The sequence below is a fragment of the Brachypodium distachyon genome, chromosome 1, assembly GCF_000005505.3.
Source record: "Brachypodium distachyon strain Bd21 chromosome 1, Brachypodium_distachyon_v3.0, whole genome shotgun sequence".
Classification (NCBI taxonomy): Eukaryota; Viridiplantae; Streptophyta; class Magnoliopsida; order Poales; family Poaceae; genus Brachypodium; species Brachypodium distachyon.
In genome coordinates this window covers 33,064,736-33,084,294 of record NC_016131.3, presented here as the reverse complement: position 1 = coordinate 33,084,294, position 19,559 = coordinate 33,064,736, and the positions used below count along the sequence as shown (strand labels likewise).

Genomic DNA, 19,559 nt, shown 5'->3' with positions numbered 1-19,559 from the left:
CCTTACTCCTCCAGGATCATATCACCTCTGGGGCCATTCAGGAGCTGCACATTTGCCGTAACAGCCCAGGTATTTCACACCTCCTCTTTGCTGACGATAGCCTCTTATTTTTCAAAGCTAATGCTGATCAGGCCATCAAAATTCGTAAAATTCTCTATACTTATGAAAGCGGGACTGGCCAGATGCTCAATCCTCACAAATGCTCCATCCTCATGGGCACCACAGTCTCCCCGCAGAACTCTACAGCAGTCATGCAGATCCTTGAGGTTCAAAATGACACCTTCGAGGCCAAATACCTCGGTCTCCCAGTGCCCGAGGGCAGGATGAAAGATGGTAAATTCCAATCTGTGAAAGAAAAGATGTAGAAGAGATGCTCAGACTGGGCTGAGAAGTTCCTTTCTTGCGGCGGTAAAGAAGTTCTTATCAAGTCGGTTATCCAAGCCACCCCGACCTACGCGATGAGCGTTTTCAAATTCTCTGCCACCCTGTGTGAGGAACTTTCGCATATTGCCCGTGATTTTGGTGGGGCGATGAAAATGACAGAAGGAAAACTCACTGGATGAGTTGGGACCGCCTGATAAACCCCAAATCATTCAGTGGCATTGGTCTTCGGGATCTCCGCCTTTTCAACCAAGCACTTCTGGCTAAGCAGGCCTGGCGCCTCCTTGCGCCTCCTTAAGTCCAAGTACTTCCCCCATGGCAACCTAACCGACACTGCTTTCCCTAAGGTCACCTCCCCTAGTTGGCAAGGCATCCAGCATGGACTCGATCTCCTTAAGGAAGGCATCATTTGGCGTGTGGGTTCAGGAAGTAAAATCCAAATTTGGCGCGACAATTGGGTCCCCCGGGGCAATCTCAAAATCTCTGCACCGGTTGTTTGGTCCAGGCTGCGCCGGGTGGCCGATCTTATCATCCCGGGCACGAACCTATGGAATGAACCCCTCATCAGAAGTTTGTTCTTTCCCTTTGATGCTGATGAGATCCTGAAGATCCGTCTCCCACCTCCAAAAACGAACGATTTCATCGCCTGGCATTTTGAGAAGACGGGCTCCTTCTCGGTTCGGAGTGCCTACCGTCTGGCTCTTAACCTGAAACAAAATCTCTCCGCTTCAGGTACCAGTGCAGCCCCCGATGGCCATCGTAACCTCTGGAGGCTTATTTGGAGGGCACCTGTCCCACCAAAAATAAGAATTTTTGCGTGGAAGCTTGCTACTTACTCTCTTGCTATCCAAGCCAACAGACATCACCGCCACATGGACGCCCTTCCTACCTGCTCCATCTGCGGAATGGAAGCTGAAGATGGGTTCCATGCTGTGATGACTTGCACCAAAGCCAGGTACTTGAGAGACTGTCAGAAAGAAATGGAACCTCCCGCCCGAACACGAGCTTCAGATGTCTAGTCCTGACTGGGTCCTTGTCCTGTTAAATAAATTCAATGTTGATACCAGGGTTCTCCTCCTGTTCCTTTGGTGGCGCGCCTGGCACCTCAGAAACGACATAATTTTTGGCAAGGGCGATGCCTCCGTTGAAGCTTCTGCACACTTCCTTTTCAACTACGTTGATTCGCTGGGCTCTTTAAATCAGAGATGCATTCGCACTGTTGGCAACGGCAAGGCCCCGGTCGTCCCCGCTCCCGTTGTCCCCAGCTGCAACCCTGCTCCCAAATGTGTTTCTGTGTGGAAGCCGCCGCCGGTGGGTTTTGTTAAACTTAATGTGGATGCCAGTTTTATCCCTGACAATCTTCTTGCAGCTTGGGGTGCAGTTCTCCGTGACAGTAATGGTGATGTCCTTGGTTCAGCCTGGAATTTGATTGATCACTGTCCTAGTGCAGAAACTGGTGAAGCGATCGCCTACCTGGAACGTCTGAAGAATGCCCGCACCTGGACCTCCCTTCCACTGATTCTCGAGTGCGATTGTGCCTCTGTGGTTGAAGCGATTAACTGCAATGGGCCTGTGCGCTCGTCCATCTATGGAGTAATTGCGTTGCTAAAAGAGCTTCTTCTGCCTGCTCCAAGCATCTCTTGCCAGAAAGTGGATCGTGAGGCTAATGGTGCTGCTAATTGCATTGCCCGCTGGGCTGTTAAGGAGTTGAGTGGGGGTGTGTTACGTGATTCTGTGCCATCCTGCACGATGTGTCAGGTTGCGGATGATTGTAATTGAATCTTTGGCTAATTAATATATTCCCACTTTCAAAAAAAAAAACTCAAAGAGTACTGTCAAACTGAAATCTATACTGCTATCCCCACTTGCTGAATCGACACGATCATATCTCATAGCCCTGATCATGTTGGACAGGACCAAACACCCACATGCATGCAGATTAGGCGCCTTCCGGGCACGGCTATGCAATGATAAAACCATAGACATCGCACATGAAATCTGTGGGTCACATATGAAAGGTGCCCCTAGGGCAGGATCGATCACATGAATCCGAAGGTTTGTCTCATAACCTGAGGTGTCTGTTGGACAAAATGCACACCTGATTGTATAATCGATTGAGGGAAGAAGATTCTACTGCAAAACCAAACTCATGATTTGTAATTCTTTAACCTCATCCATTGGCATACACATTACACCAGCCAAGGCTTTGACAGATCTAGTGTGAGACCCCGAGACTAAATTTATGCAATTTAGCCCCAAATGCTAACTCGCGCATAAATCAAGTCCCAGTGCCTCCCTACGACGAACACTTCACAACATACACGCAAGGTGTTCGCCGCAGATTAGAACAACAATGATATCATTACATCACTCTAAGACACAAGAATGAAGTCAAGCTCATACATGGAGCAAAATACCAAGTTATTATAACTCACGGACACATGTCCACAATCATCATTACACCAGCGGAAGCAAATTATGCCCGAGTACGGACAAATTACAAATATTGCCTAAAAGGCTGAAACTAAAAAGGAGAGCCGCCACAAGTTCTCAGAACCCTGCTCTGGAATCTTCTGGCTAAACGTCGAAGCTGTTGTCGTCGAACTCCACGAAGTAACCACTCACCTGTTCCTCCGGAAACTCTGGGGAAAACAACGTTGCAAAGCAACTAAGTACAAAGTACTCGCAAGACTTACGGGAGATCTATACTAGATATGCAACAAGTCTCAAAGGATGGAGAGACACACTAATGACATCGTCTAGATAGAAGATAAGGAGCGTCTACCAAGTGAGGTGATCTTCTATCAACTAACACCAAACAGAACACAACCTCTTATCACCCCCTCAACCCCTTGTGAGGAAATGATCCAAAGGCACTCACACTTAATCAGTTTTAAGCATATCCATGATTTAGGCTAATTACTACTCAAGTCTTAAGAGATTAAGTTAATTAAATGGTATGAGTTCTCTATGATCAAGTAATGACCAACCAAGTCGTCCATAACCGCGGACACGGCTTCCCGAAAGATTTATCCCTGCAGGGTGTGCCAATTTACCCGTACACGTTCGTCCAACCCTTGATACCACTAGCATGGAACACACGCAAAAGCATGTGCCGGCAGGATTGAGCGACACGACGTTTCCAAGCCCCACAACTAATCCAGGGGACCACCCAACTGAGTCTAATCCGAAACGAGAGCCCGGCCGAAGCGTCGTACGGACTCAAGAGTTGCGTGGACAGCTGGTAGTGGTTCAGTGTCCGCAGAATGACCACTCCACACTAGTGCCGCAGTCCTATATGTATGCAAAGTAACAACAAGTCTCCAAACACAACACCAGTGTATATGCGATATGCCAAAAGAAATGCCCGAACTATGTGGGCCCTGGAAGAGTTATGAAACGAGTACTAAGCCGAGGAGGAACCCATATATTCTCCCACGAGCGGTTAGCGCGAAGTTTCTTGGGTCGGCGAAAACGAGAACTCAGTCCTTAGGTCGGCACCAATGGAACAAAACACCAATGCGTTAGCACGGCTTCCCATCGTTGCCTTGTGCAGGTAATAACAGGTCACAGTTTAATAATTGCAATTAAATACAGAAAAGTAGCATGTGGATGTAGCAGTTGTATAATCCCAAGTAAGGACACTAGACGAGCAATCTAAGCAAGACTTCTAATGACCAACTAGGGCAAAACAACATGTGACATGGCAATATGATAAGGAACAAGACAACAGGCATTTTTAGTAGAGCTGACTAAAGCTATGCAATCCTAGAGGCATCGTGACAAGAACTAAGAACGTAACTTAATGCAAGAATGAGAGAGAGGCATTGGTACAAACAACATGTTTAAGGAATAGCTGCTTGCTTGGATTATCGGTCGCTGGGCACCGAGAGAGGGGATCCGAAGAAGTGTAGGAACCCGGATCGTCGACGGAGTAAGGCGGAGTCGCTATCGTAAAGATCCAAATCATACAATATGCGAATAAGTAATACTTCATAGGTGCAATGCACAATACAACATGAGATGCCATGTGACAACATGATGCGACCATACGCAAGTGAAAAGGTTCTATCTAGCAACAAAGTTAACCATTAGGTGATTAGACCATGGTAAACAACAGCTTTAAAATACACAAATGGCCTAACCAAGTATGCTACTGTGTTCTACTAGTTAAGGGGATCAACTTTGATGTTTACATTATCCACAGAAGAGTCACCAATTTTAAACTAGAGACTAAACAAGTTCATACGTTTGAATTTCAAATATGGAACAGATTTGAAATTTGAAACCTCAAAATGTGATTCTAATTGCACAGTTAAATTCCTTGCATTTTTCTGATTCCAAAACATATATGGTTTGCCCAAATAGGACATAGCATGCATTTTCTAGGAATTAAACAAGACAAAACAATTTCTGGAATTTTACAACAAAGGAAAACACGCAGAGAACTAAAACTACACGGGCGCAGCTAGCCTGTGTGGCTGACAGCGAGCCCGGACAAGCTAACGAGGCGGGGCGCGCTGAGCTGGCTGCCGCGGTCTCTGACCAGCGGGTCCCACCTGTCAGACGTGGCCAAAGAGTAAAAAGGTGGGGGTTTTACCCTACGCCGACGGAAGATCGAACCCGGGTTGGTTTGACCGAGAGAACGGATGAGCGAGGTGGCCAGGCGGGCTGCGATTCAGATCTTACAAGATACAGGGCGCAAGCCCTTTTAACCCATCCGTGTCCTTAAGGAGACGACGGCGCGGCGACGAGACGAAGCTCGGCGGCGGCACGGCGGGGCGCGCGGGCGGTGCTACGACGCTAGGGTGCATGAAAAACGGCGCGGAAAGAGGCAGGAGGAAGAGAAACTCACCCCGGTGACGTGCGAGGAAGCTGACGAGGAATAGCCGAGCGGTTTCGCCGGAATTTGGCCGGAGACGAGCGGCGGCCGGAATTGGGGAAGACGACCTAGGCGTCGGTCTAGACGTCCGCGCTCCAATTACTTGCACCCACGTGTAGAGGAAGGAGAGGCGCGCTTGACAACGCGGTTGGCTTGCCGCCGTTTGGCCGGAGACGGTGGCGCGTCGGCGACGAGCTCGCGGCCGAAGACGGGCGACGGCGCCGCGCGGAGAGAGAGGGAGTTGGGCTAGGGTTTTGCTGGCCTAGGGTTAGCAGGAGGGGTGCGGAGCAGCTTATAAAGGCGGCGTGGAGGCGTGGCTGTCGCTGTCGAAGGGGACGTGGCCGGGGGGCTCACCGGTCGGGAGGGAGAAAAGGTGAGGAGGAAGACGGGCGTGTGAGAGGTGGTGTATTTCGCAGAATGCGCTTTCGCTGCGGGGAAATGGCACGCGGGCGCTGCGCGAAGGAAACTGGGCCGCGGGCGCGGGCGGGCCGCGCGCGCGAGGAGAGAAACTGGGCCGCGCTGCTGGGCTGCACGGCGCGCGGGGAAGGCGGGCCGAGGCAGCTGGGCTGGCTCGGGCCAAGTGAGCAGGTAAGGTTTTCTTTTCCCTTTTCTTTTTCTATTTTTGCAAATAGTTTTTGGATTCAAATTTCAAACAACTTTTGAATAGCTAAGAAGTAGGAGAAAACAAATATGGTACTGGTATTTGGAAAATATTCAAATGGGGTCAAAGGTTTAAAACAAAAACCATTTGAATCTCATTTGAAAAATAAAGAGAAAAGAATTCAAACTCAAAGGAGGGTGATTCATATTTGAATCTTCTAGCCAAATTACACAACAAGCATTCAAACCACAATTTGAGATGCAAGTTTAAAACTCATGTGACACAAATAATAGACATGGCATGGCATGGATGCAAATGTAATTGTCATGCAGCATTTAAATAAATTACAAATAGATCCAAACAAGGGTTTAAATGTAAAAGTTGCTGTCGGGCTGTTACATCTAGATACGATGAAACACATAGAGGAACACCTACAAGCCAAATTATCCAGCCATGGAAATTGTAAGGAAGAATGTCAGAACTAGCCGCCCCATGCAGTGGCCTAGCCATCCGTCGGATCCAGCTTTCTTGTTGTATGTAAATGCCTTCTCACTTTACTGAAACTTTCCTTTATTTTAATTGGCAACCAAATTTTTTCGGCCCTTGTTTGGTTTTTTGTCAAAATTTTGGTTGCCAAAGCAAGGGTCAAGGAATCCTTGCATGTCATGGTTATTGCGTAGCTGCAGGGAAATGCACACTCTTGGTCTCTTTAAGTAGCTTCTGGGCGTGGCGACATAGAAGAGACCACGTACGCCCTTGTTCTGAATGCCATGAATCAATGTATGTTTGAGAGAGGAAGGGGTGGGAGACGCAACAATCTTGATGTACCCATGCTCGGAGAACGCCTATGCAAAATTGCTTAAACTCTGTAAGGCGCTCTAATTGTAGCTTAGTTCTAATCACCTGAAGAATGAGTTTATTCTAGTTCTAATCACCTGAAGAATGGAGTTTATTCCAACCAGTTCTGAACTTCTCGTCATCCGAAACTGAATTCCCCACGCCACATGCATTTTTGTGATCTAGCAACAAGATTGTTCAAAAATGGTTTCATGTAGAGCCGTACAAACTGGCAGGAAGTAGGATAGTTCAGTTTTCTTCTTTTGATTGCGAACCGATCTACTGCAAAAAAAAGTTTGCATAGTTACAAACGGAAAAAGTTTGACGTCTTGGAACATTTTGTTTCATGGCTAGGCACTACCCGAAAAAAATGGTCTTTGCCGTGTGCTGGGGCTTTGCCGAAGACAATCCTTCCAACACACGGCAAAGAAACGGATACACCGTGGGCTAGAAGAAAAGCTCACGAGAAAGAAAACGCTTTCGGCAAAGATGGTCTAGGCCCCAGCCAAAGCGTTTGATGTAGGCCCGACCTTCGGCAAAGAAGTGTCTTGTGGCTGCCTAAAACGTGCGGCAGTCGAAGGCTTGGCTGTTTCCGTCTGTTGGCCGTGGCCCTTTTCTTTACCGAAGGCCCCTTATTTGGCCTTGCCGAAGGCCGGAGATAAGTCTCACGGTAAAGAGAACTTTTGCCGTGAAAAAATCCAACATGCGCTATTTGCCGTGAGCCAAGAAAAAAAGGCCTTCGACAAAGGTACTTGATTCATGTATTTATTTCTTTACTCCATTCGTATATATTTGAAATATGAGTTTGTTTAGTCTGCACTTGGTTGCATGGTAATAGCCCGTAGGTCGCGTATCGGCTTATATGGTCGGTCCAGATATGGAGTGTGCTCGGCTACGAATGATATATTTTTTGCTTGTATATCCAGCGAGTTTTCTATACTCAAAAAAACTATCACCTATCATTCAGTTCTGGTTTCTACACCAAAGGGTTCTTTTTTGTTTTCCATGCCGAGGTTATTTTTTCATACCTTCCTAATTGGTTTCCATACCAACATTGATTTTTTCATACTTTCCAATTTCCATACCAAGATTGATTTCATTTTACATACCGAATTGGTTTTATACATTTTTTGTTTCCAACTTTCCATACATGTATTGGTTTCTATACCAAGATAGAACATATTTTTTGTTTCCATACCGAGATTGATTTTATACTGATAATTATTTTTTTCCATACAGAGATCGATTTACTTTAAACCGAGATTGGTTTTATTTCCATACCTAGATTGATTTTAAACGGAGATTTTTTTTCCATACTGAGATCGATTTACTTCAAACCAAGATTGTTTTTTGTCCATACTGTTGTACAAATCTGAACACTGAATTAACTTTTGCAAAGCTGGATAATAAAATTTCTAATTTGTGTTGCTTTAATAACATACTCCATTTGATTGCACATGAGAAAACATGGTAAAAAAGGACCCCCGTCTGTCTTCGATTTAGTGTCATAGTCAAACTCCAACCGCTTTCCTCGCCATTTTCCTCTCCTCTCCTCTCCATTCCACACCACCGGAGGCAGAGCAGCGACGGGGAACTCAGGCCACGAGCACCACCAAATCCCAATAACATACCAAAACTACCATTACGCCAAAGAAAGGAAGGACATTAAAAAAACACTTGAGAGAACGCCCCGGCATGGCTCCGCTCCTGCGGCTGCTGGCCGGCGCGGCCGCGCTGCTTGTCGCCGTGTCCCATGCGTCCGCCTGGAGCTCCGCCGTGGACGTCGGCGTGAACTGGGGCTCGCAGCTGACGCATCCGCTGCTGCCATCGTCGGTCGTGAAGATGCTCAAGGACAACGGGATCATGAAGGTGAAGCTGTTCGATGCCGACCCGTGGCCCGTCGAGGCGCTCCTCGACTCCGGCATCGAGGTCATGCTGGGCATCCCCAACGACATGCTGGAGATCATGAGCAGCTACGGCAGCGCCCAGGATTGGGTCAAGGAGAACGTCACCGCTTACGGCGACAAGCTCAAGCTCAAGTACGCGTTAATTCCTCAATCAACATCAATGTCATCAAGCCGTTCGTGGCGGCGCGCTGATCCTGAACTCGCAGGTATGTGGCAGTGGGGAATGAGCCGTTTCTCAAGAGTTACAACGGGACGTTCATGAAGACGACCGTGCCGGCGCTCAAGAACATTCAGAAGGCGCTGGACGCGGCGGGCCTGGGAGACAAAGTGAAGGCGACGGTCCCGCTGAACGCCGACGTGTACGTCTCCCCGGACGACAAGCCGTCCTCCGGCCAGTTCCGGCCGGACATCGACGACGTCATGACCGACATGGTCAAGTTCCTGCACGACCACGGCGCGCCCTTCGTCGTCAACATCTACCCGTTCCTCAGCCTGTACCAGAGCGACGACTTCCCCTTCGAGTTCGCCTTCTTCGACGGCGGCCGCAACATCCAGGACAAGGACGGCGTGAGCTACTCCAACGTGTTCGACGCCAACTACGACACGCTGGTGAGCGCGCTCAAGAAGGCCGGCGTGGGCGGCCTCAAGGTGGTTGTCGGCGAGGTCGGCTGGCCCACGGACGGCAACAAGAACGCCAACATGAAGCTCGCGAGACGCTTCTACGACGGGCTCATGAAGAAGCTGGCCAAGAACGAAGGCACGCATCTCCGGCCGGGCAAGTTGGACGTCTACCTGTTCGGCCTCTTCGACGAGGACTTGAAGAGCATCGCTCCCGGGAACTTCGAGCGGCACTGGGGAATCCTCACCTACGACGGGAAGCCCAAGTTCCCCATGGACTTGTCGGGGCAAGGGCACGACAAGCTCCTGGCCGGCGTGTCCGGCGTGCAGTACCTGCCCCATCAGTGGTGCGTGCTCGACGACGAGGCCAAGGCCCAGGACAAGCTGCCGGGCAACATCCAGTACGCGTGCGCCGGCGGGGATTGCACGGCGCTCGGTTACGGCTGCTCCTGCGACGGGCTCGACGAGAAGAGCAACATCTCCTACGCCTTCAACATGTACTTCCAGATGCAGGACCAGGACGTGCGCGCCTGCGACTTCGACGGGCTCGCCAATATCACCGACAAGAACGCCTCCACCAAGGGCTGCCTGTTTCCGGTCCAGATCATCAGCGCCGGCGGGAGGATGGCCCCGGCGCTTAGGTGGACGACGTTGCTGGCCTTGGTTGCGCATGTTCTCGTCATGGGTTTCATCGTGTAGAGGGGTTCAGAATTTCAGATACTTGAGATATATATGGAGTCAAGTGTACAATTTAATTGGTTTGGGGATTCATCGGTACTCTGCATACGGAGTAGATCGTACAGACTGAGATGTGCTACAGTACAGAGAATTACTGCACGCGACATCTGTAGAAGGGACGGAAATTACAACTAGCTCGCGAATTAAGTCGACGGTCAACCTCAGAGCATGGCCTGAGCCTGACGGAGGAAGGGGAAGGGGGGCGGAAAGGGAGATGAAACAGACCTCGTGACGAAAGAAAATAATAAAAAAAAAAACGAAACTATTTCACCGATATAACCCTTTCGCTCAACGTCCGACGCACCGGCGCTATCCTTCGCAGCTCAGCGCCTAATCTCTCGGTGCTATAACCCTGCCAGCGTGGCCAAGCCCAGCCACCGTCACCAGCCCGGCCCCACCTGAGGTCGTGTAGCGCTATGCTTGGGGCATAGCGCCTCTGAGAAAGGCGTTACTCTCCAACCACTTAAGCAGTTAAGCCACGCTTGTTGCCGATGCACGATTAAAACTAGCACAGCACTTGCTTACTTCTGGATTGATCCGAGATAGAGAAACCAGCAGCTGCATCATGGAGCACCACCAGGTAGGCATGTACCTGCTCACCAAGAATCAATGGGCAACATGACCCCTGGATGCTCTATTGCTCGTCAAGGTGTGCTCGTTCGGCTCCACTCCCCGCCTCATGGAACTCGCACCTGGTCACCAGCCCGCAGCGTGCCGGCGTCCGCGCACGCCGCCCGCACCGCGTTGCAGGCAAAGTCGTTCGGCACGACGCCGGATGCCACCATGTCCGCGATAATCACCATCGCCGCCTCGGGGCGCCTGCATTAAAGAAGAAGCACCGGAGGTCGCATTCATTGGTCCCTTTCAGATGTTAGATGCTCGTCATGGTCATGGAGCTCACATTCATGGCTCGAATTTTAGATGGAGCCATCCAGGGGCCGAGAAGTCGCCATGGCGGCCTTGGCACAACATTTCGCACGTGACGCAAGGCCTGCATATGGGAGAGTAACCAAATTTTCTAAGTCCACAGGCTTCGCGCCTGGGCGTTTGGCGCTACTCCCTCGGCTGGGCCGCCGGAGAAATTTCTAGAGGCGGGGCAAAGGGGGATTTGGGAGCAGACAAAAATTTCTAGGTGTAAGGAGCGCCCAACGAGAGCAAGGCGGCTGATCTCTTTACTGCAGCTCGCCGGTCGACATTGATAGCCTCCAGCCTTTGCCACTCCGTCATGCTCGCATTAAGCTCCTGCACCTCGGTCTACAGCGCGCAGCGTCAGCACTTGCAGGACGTGAGAACGAGAAGGTCCGTCATGTCGGCGGCAAGCCTAGCCTCAATGACGTTGAGGATGTCGAGCAGTTCGTCCAGGTTGTCATGTACCTTTCATCTCATACGCATCCACGGGCGGCAACCTCATCTGCAAGCTGCCGGAGCATGCGGTTGTCTTTTTCCCCCAAGGAGAATACGAGCTGGAGAAACGGAAAGAGTAAGACGCAAGAAAAACGTTCTTTCCTCCTTGATTGGTCGATTTGTGGTCATGCATGGCCCAAATACACGCATCCTTCCTGGTTAATTGCATCTCATTACATTGCTTGCTTTGGCAGCCGCAAGGTGAAACATATATAGCTATGCATGCGTCTATTCCTCTTAATTGCTTTGGCAGGTGAAACAATACCAGGTGAAATTGGCCTGAGATCATAATGCCCAGCCCTCAGGCACGAATCTTGTGGGTATAGCGCCCGTGTCTCAGGCGCTACACAACCGCGTGTGGGGCTTGGGCTGGCCACGCTGGCTCGGCTTGGACATGCTGGCAGGGGGATAGCGCCTCACGGAAAGGCGCTGAACTATGAAGGATAGCGCCACGCTGTCGGACGTTAAACAAATGGTTAGATTTGTGAAATAGTTTCGCATCGAGTTTATTTTATGAAATAGTTTCGTCACGAAGTCTATTTTGTTGAAATCTCCGCACAAATAGGTTGTAGAAGTGAAGCGGAAGTAGGCAAGGGAGCAATTGACCTCCGTGATCATCACGGAGAAATTTGTCAAAATGCCACACTTTTCTTTAGACTTTGTCCCAAAGACACAGCTTTTCTTGTGCTAGACAAAATGCCACACTTTTCTTTGAAACATTGACAAAATACCATTTTCTATTTTTTAAAACATTTTTTCCATTTGGACCCATATTAGTGGACGGATTTGCTCCACGAAGACAATAAAAGCTACTCACTCAGTTTCTAAATGTAAGAATTTTTTGCTTCGTGCCAAGTCAAATTTCTCAAACTTTGATCAAGTTTTTAGAAAAACCTATCAACATCTACGACTCTAAATTACTTTTAATTAAATCCATCATAATTTTTTTTATAGTATACTTACTTGATATTGCAGCTCTTGACGTAGTTTCTATAAACTTGGCCGAACTTTAAGAAATTTGACAAAACTAGTACTCCCTCCTTTTTACAAAAGTTGGCGTATTTTGTTTCATTAGGACAAACTTTTGACCAAGAATTACTCTATGAATATGTCACTTATATGAAATGAAACCATGATTATTAGCAAGAAATTCAAAGAAGAATTTATTGATATAAATTTCATTTGTGAAAAAACACATATTAATAGAGTTATGGTCAAAATCTTGTCTTAACGAGACAATATACGCCAACCTTTGTGAAATGGAGGGAGTAATATTTATAGTTGGGAACGAAGTAGTACTCATAGGGTGAAGACCTAATATTGTTGGATATACCATGATCAGTAATACCACCTTGCAAAACAGGCTATGAAATCGCTACAACATCGTTGAATCGACAAGAAAAAAGAGAAAGGCACAAAAAAAACGAGCCACAAGAACCACCAATTCCATGACTACTGGGATGAAGACGGAAGCAGGACACTAATTTTCTAAATGATGTTGCATCCATTATCAAGATTCTACCGTCAAGAACACACAAACCTAACAAAAAGATATCAAAATGTCCCACTTTGGTTTGTGGTTCCTCTGCCAATCAATGCCAGATTAGCTGTAGGAGACGAAAGGAATCAGCGGATATCAAAGCTACTCCGAAGACCGCTGCTAGGTTTTTTCCGTGGCTGCTATGGTGCTTTACGGAGAATCAGAAGAGTATTCGGCTAGTACCAGTAGACGAAACCTTTGTTCGCCTAGCTCGCTACTTGCCACTGGCCACGCGCAAAGTTCTACGGTACGACGGGTCAGTACACACCCATATGAGATGGCCGGAGAACCAGGCCCAATTAACAACAAGGCTCGATTTTTTTCTCAAGATAGCGGCAAGTAAGGACAGTATGCAGGATTTACAACACGGACCAGTTGGCATGATCGGAGAGAAGACGACTCAAGTGGCCTAAGATCTGTCCCAAAGGGCTCGATTTTACTTTTACTGTCTAAAAAGTAAAGTAAATGTATTTTGCTTCTTTTTCTGTTGTAGCGGTACCTTTTTTGGCCATGCCACGGGGTCAAAAATTTCTACTCAGCGCAGGTTTGATGTGTCCGATCTTGTAGATTTGAGTTTGTGTCCTTCGTATTTGATGAGTTTTTGTTAAAGCATCATGGATCTTTCGGTGGTATGGTCTTTTGTGGATTTGGAGTCCTTCATTGGTGTCCTAATGCAGATTTTGTGGTTTGACAACCCGTAATGGATCATCCCGGCTTAAGTACATTCAACACTCACAGCTTCCTATCTTTTCGGATGGGCGATTCAAGTGGATTTTTGAGACCTTTGAAGTAGTGCTCAACTTTGTACAGAGGTACGGGCGGTAGTGTTGTTGCTCAATTTTAATTGTAGTCTATTTGATGAAGTTTCACAGACTTTCGTGTTGAAAAAATTGATGTCATGGAGAAGATGTCTTCGAAAGGTTTCATTGTAATTCTTAACTATATGAGTCATTTTGTAATTTCTGTCCATGGTCCGAACATTATAATTGTAACGATTACGGAGTTTGAACAAAGTTATAAGTTATAAGTGATTAAAAAAAGTAAAAGTTGCACCTTCACAAACAGGAGAACTACTTCTTTTTGGTTAGAAAAGAAAATAGCGAATTTTCTGAATAAATAAATAAAAGGAGTCTCGCTCGCCTGCGGTAAAAATGACTGGAAGAAGACCCCGGCAAGACAAACGAGAAGCCGTCCATGCCGTGCTGCCACGAATAGGGAGGGAGAGAGTCCCTCCTACAGGAGAGGGTGACCCTCCTTTCTTCCACACCACTTCATGGTCGATTGCTAGTTTCTTGGGCTCGCGCTTTCTAGGAAGAGGCCGGCAAGCCATTGTCATTCTTCTTCCAAACTCAATTAATCCCCTTCCCCGCACGTTAACGTTGTTCCCAAAATCCATCTAGCTTGCCGGCCGTTCCGTTGTCGATCGGCGCGCTTTGTGGCCGGCCGGGTTGCGCATCTAAGCCGTCGCCAAGATGAACGACCTTTTCTCTACGAGCTCGTTCAAGAAGTATGCGGACGCGAGCCCGCAGGGTGCGGGCGGCGGCGACATGGAGGCCGGCGGCGAGAGCGTGGCGAACCTGGACATGTTCTTCGAGGAGGTGGAGGCGGTGAAGGAGGACATGCGCGGCTTCGAGACCCTGTACAAGCGGCTGCAGTCGACGAACGAGGAGACCAAGACGGCGCACGAGGCCCGCGCCATCAAGTCCCTCCGCTCCCGCATGGACGGCGACGTGGAGCAGGTGCTGAAGCGCGCCAAGGCCGTCAAGGCCAAGCTCGAGGCGCTCGACAAGGACAACGCCAACTCCCGCAAGGCCCCCGGCTGCGGCCCCGGCTCCTCCACCGACCGCACCCGCACCTCCGTCGTCGCCGGCCTCGGCAAGAAGCTCAAGGACATCATGGACGACTTCCAGGTACCCGTTATTATAACCCATATATCCAATGCTTGCAATTTGCTCAAGGACATGAAGAATGTGAATGGGGGGCGCAGGGGCTGAGGACGAGGATGGCGGCGGAGTACAAGGAGACGGTGGCGCGGCGGTACTACACGGTGACGGGGGAGCACGCGGAGGAGAGCACGATCGAGTCGCTCATCTCGTCCGGGGAGAGCGAGTCGTTCATGCAGAAGGCGATCCAGGACCAAGGGCGCGGGCAGGTGATGGACACCATCTCGGAGATCCAGGAGCGGCACGACGCCGTGAAGGAGATCGAGCGCAGCCTCATGGACCTGCACCAGGTGTTCCTCGACATGGCGGCGCTCGTCGAGGCGCAGGGCCACCAGCTCAACGACATCGAGAGCCACGTCGCGCACGCCAGCTCCTTCGTGCGCAGGGGCACCGTCGAGCTCGAGACGGCGCACGAGATCCAGAAGGACAGCCGCAAGTGGATGTGCTTCGCCGTCCTCGGCGGCATCGCCATCGTCATCGTCCTCGTCACGCCCGTGCTCATCAACCTCCACATCTTGACGCTCAGATGATTTTGAAACCCAGCATGCGCGCGTCTTTTCGTTTCGTCCGTATGGATTGTTGTTTTTTCCCCTGTTCCTCGATTGATTGATTAACCCACATTGTAAAGGATTTTGTCTTCGTTCGCAGTTTGTTTTGGTAGATTTACTCTACGAAAAGTTCGTGCCACTAATTGATTGAGAAAACACAGGGAGAATGTATATTAATTGTACTAGTAATACATATGTACACCAGTTTCTTGATCAAGCTTGTAAATTGTGTGTATGTTTCTTCATTGTTGGAAGATACTGATTATGCTGATGTTCTGGGTGTCAAAAGAACTGCGAAATTGGGCCAAATACGCTGATTTTGTATAGTCAGTATCGATTGAAGTCCAACACCAAGTCATTTAATCCGGACGGGAGTCTTATCGAGATGGATATCTGGATATGCTAACAAACTCTGCGCAACTTTTTTGCTAGCTCGGTGTCTCGTTTTGCAACTAAAACAAGGAAAGAACAGAACTGAACTATAGCCTACTTCCTGCCGGTTTTGTACGGTTCCACACATGAAACCTTTTTTTAACAATCTTGCATTCAGCATTGGATGACGAGAAGTTCAGAACTGATTTGGAACAAACTCCATTCTTCAGGTGATTTTAACGAAGCTGTGGTTAGAGCGCCTTACAGAGAGCTTAAGCAAATTTGGGGATACAGAACCAGACCATGGCATCAAATCGTCAGCGTGATCTGCTCGTACCAACAAAAAACATAAGCCTAACGACATACTGTACATATATTCAGGACATTCAAAACAAGAGTGTGCTGTGTGCACCTCAGCTCCCTGCAGCTAGAACTACAGAATTAACCATTACGGCATTACATATAACCACTAGCTTCAGGCACCGTACATCAGCTGTAGCTGTAGAGACGACCCGGGGTAGCATTCGCATACTCCAGTGTCGGGTGGGTACGTTCGCCTCCGGGTGCAGTTCTCCGGCGAAGGTAAACGTCGGTGAGCACCGTCTTGGACTGCAGCGACGCCTTCAGGATCTCTTTACCCTACGGTTGCAAAAAGAAGAGTAACTGTGATAAAATGCTGAAGGACAGAATGGATTAATCAATGTCAGCTCTATTTTGACCGACCTCCTTGCGCCCAAGCTGCACATCCATCTGCCGGAGCGCGCCGACGTTCCGGACGCCCAGGTCCCTAAAAACCGCGACGCCGGAGGCGGCCGAAGTCGGCGCGGGAAACACGCTCAGGTCGTCCGTCACGACGTACCTCGACGTCGCGGCCACGAACCCCGACGCGCCGGCCGTGGAGGACCCGGGGCACGGCGGCACGTAGCGCGCGACGGCCGTCATCTCGTCGCCGCAGGACGGGCACGCGGCGCCCCTGCCGTCCGTGAATGTCCTGCCGCAGTCCACGGCGTAGTCGCGTAGATGCGTGTGGGGCAGGTGTAGAGCTGCCTACGTGGGTGGAAGCTGAGCTCGGCGCGCGCGGCCGGAGGGGAGAGCACGGTGGGGTGGAGGAGCGACTCCCTGGCCGCGCCTGGCTGGATGAATGCCGGGTCCAGTGTCTCCACGCTGGCGCGGAGGTTGCCCACGGAGCCGACCGCGCCGCCGAGCAGCGCGTCCGCCCTGGCGAGCGGCAGGGCCAGGATGGAGAAGAGGAAGTCGACCGCGTCCTTGCCGGCCTCCGCGAACACCACGCGCGGCGCGCCGCCGTCGACGTCGATGAAGAGCTTCATGCTCGCTGCCGGCGGCGGCGACGACGACGAGGCGCTCCCCGTTATTCTTGGTGTTAGCTGATGACTCGCCATTGTTCTCGTGCGGAGGGCCGGCGTCTTCCCCGCTGCTGAGAAGGAGCTTTATGTATGGGAAGGGGCGCCATTGGTGCGGTGGGCTTGCAAGCTACACGTGTGCGACTTGTAGTTCCAGGTGGCGAGTGAACCAGGAGGAGGACGAAGCGTAGTTTTTTTTTTTGACAGCTCGGTGGGTGAAGCGTAGTTACTCTCGTGCGTGTGTCACAACGCGTATAAGATCTTTTTAAAAGGTCCTTAAGAAACCGAACAACGGAAAAACAAAATATTTGAGCAAACATAACAAAGTTGAAATTATTGCGTGAACCTTTGTTACCGGCTTGTCCCACATGTTGTAGATTAATTAACATTTTTATTAAATTTATTTAACTGTTCGTAAACAAAAATTTCCACCATATTTTTTTTATGGAATACGGAGCGAAAGTGTGCCCCCTAGCCTTGCAACGGAGTAAAGTTGTCAGCCGCACAGAATTAAAGTTGTCGCATTTCATGGAGCTAAAGTTGTCATTCCACAAAACAAAACATTTGCTCCCTAGCATTCTAGCACGACGGAGTAAAGTTGCCAACACTTATAGAACTAAAGCTGCCACATTGACGGACTAAAGCTGCCCCTCTACGTAATTAAAGTTGACATCTCACATATCTAAAGTTGTCACCCCACAGGACCCGTGATACGATAAAATCTATAGCCTTTCCGATCAGTTGGCCAACAAAGCGTTCGCTTCGGAAGACTAAAGACAAACGTTCGCTCATTATAAATTCTGTTTTTTATTTCCTATCACGACGACAAAACAAACATATAAACTAGACATGACCTAAATTAAATTTCATATCAAACTTTGGGTCCTTCAGGAATAGTGCAGCAGAAACAAGTGCAATAGACTCAGGGCGGAAAAATTCGGTATTTTTCTTACAATTTTTTTCCGGTTAGTCAGATCACTAGATTTGTGAGTTCATTTAGCTACCCGACAAAACCAATAACTTGATTAGCTCTTAGATCATGACCGGATAAAAGGAGCAGATGCGGAAAACGAACACACATTGGAAGTTTGTGATTGGTGCAACACTGTCGTTTTTCTAATGCTTCCTTGCATCCTCATCACCGTGTGCCTGTCACCTTGTACTTTTTTTTTTGAAAGGGAAGGGTCCGAACGACCCAGAATCTGCACTACTCCATTAAAGCGGTTGGATTACAATTTTCAGAGAGGACCTCAAGATGAACTAGAATAACAACAAAGTCCTCACTTTTTACAAAAAGAACCCAAAGAGAACGATTTAGATTATAATCAGGTCCTTCTCCGCTTTGCAAGCTCTGAGACCTACAGGCATGGCAATGCACATCATCGCCGGGGACGGCAACACTTGGGACGAAGCAAGCTTGAGACGCCATACCGGAGACCTCCCTTTTGGCACGGCAGCCAGGAGGAAGAAAGAGTTGAAGTGTCTGACATCGGTCAGCACCAACTCATGGAGCAGCCGCTCAAACGGCCAATAGGTACAGCGACGAGACAGCGCCGGCCATCTAGACACCGCTGGGGATGAGCTCCGACGAAGAAACAGAGATGCAGCTTCACCAACTTCCCAACGAGCTCCAGATCTGAGCAACTTGGCCCTTTCACTGCCACCAGGAAGGCTAGAATGGGTCAAATCACCACGGATCTGAGCTCCAATGAGCTTATTGACCAAGCCCTCGCCAGATCCAAACCTCTCCTTCATCTTCCACCATGGAAAACGAACAGAGAAGTTCGCTGGCCACCCTGTGCTGCTGCTCGCGAGCAACCAAGAGAAGCTTCTCGATAACGGGATAACGCCACACGCCTCTAAAGCAATCGAAGACCTAGCCCTACAACTACTATGGACAGCCCGGTCTCCTCTCCCATCCCCACTCCATCGGGCGAGCCCGGCGGAGAGAAAAGGGAGAGGAGCCGGGTGAAGGTGGAGGCGAGCTGTTCGCAAGGGAGAGGAGGAGAGAGAAAGAAAGGGAGAAAATGAGCCCCCCTCGTATCGCCTCGTACTTGAATCCGGTCCGCCTCATGCTCGACTACGCCAGGAGCCCAGGAGACGGTGTGATGACCAGCGGACAAGCATGCATCAGTGGTGGGCTGGTGGCTATGACGTGGCGGTGCCTAAGGCTGCAGTGGGACATGCTGTGAGGGAAGAGGCTAAAATAGATCAATTGGGGAACAAGCGTGCGGTCGCAGCGCCTAGGGTTGGGGCACGACACGACACGATGGAAGATGATAATCAAGGTCTGGGTAGGGAGTCATGGTCTTGGTCTCGATCTCTTGAGAACTAGAGGAGGGGAAGGAGAAGCTGAGAAGGGGCCCATTGATGGCTTGAATCTTGATGAACTGATCGGTTGTGTGGGTGACGGGAACTCGGAGTTAC

The 19,559-nt window shown here is 49.5% G+C and overlaps 2 protein-coding genes across 2 annotated transcripts; both read left to right on the top strand.

The window, feature by feature from the left end:
• The first annotated feature begins 8,396 nt into the window (after positions 1-8,396).
• Positions 8,397-9,995, top strand: LOC100845352 (glucan endo-1,3-beta-glucosidase 8). Its single transcript, XM_003560579.4, has 2 exons — positions 8,397-8,740; positions 8,815-9,995. The coding sequence occupies exons 1-2, from the start codon at positions 8,397-8,399 to the stop codon at positions 9,923-9,925; spliced, it is 1,455 nt and encodes a 484-aa protein (XP_003560627.1). The 3' UTR covers positions 9,926-9,995.
• A 4,385-nt stretch (positions 9,996-14,380) lies between these two features.
• Positions 14,381-15,381, top strand: LOC100826207 (syntaxin-124). The gene is made up of 2 exons (XM_003563651.4): positions 14,381-14,818; positions 14,896-15,381. The coding sequence occupies exons 1-2, from the start codon at positions 14,381-14,383 to the stop codon at positions 15,379-15,381; spliced, it is 924 nt and encodes a 307-aa protein (XP_003563699.1).
• Positions 15,382-19,559: the final 4,178 nt, after the last annotated feature.

What these genes read in the sequence shown, in the direction of transcription:
- LOC100826207 (XM_003563651.4), top strand. Translation starts at nt 14,381, where the DNA reads ATGAACGACCTTTTCTCTACGAGCTCGTTCAAGAAGTATGCGGACGCG. An exon ending in ACATCATGGACGACTTCCAG is followed by an intron (nt 14,819 to 14,895) that starts GTACCCGTTATT and finishes TGGGGGGCGCAG; the next exon opens with GGGCTGAGGACGAGGATGGC.
- LOC100845352 (XM_003560579.4), top strand. Translation starts at nt 8,397, where the DNA reads ATGGCTCCGCTCCTGCGGCTGCTGGCCGGCGCGGCCGCGCTGCTTGTC. An exon ending in GGCGACAAGCTCAAGCTCAA is followed by an intron (nt 8,741 to 8,814) that starts GTACGCGTTAAT and finishes CTGAACTCGCAG; the next exon opens with GTATGTGGCAGTGGGGAATG.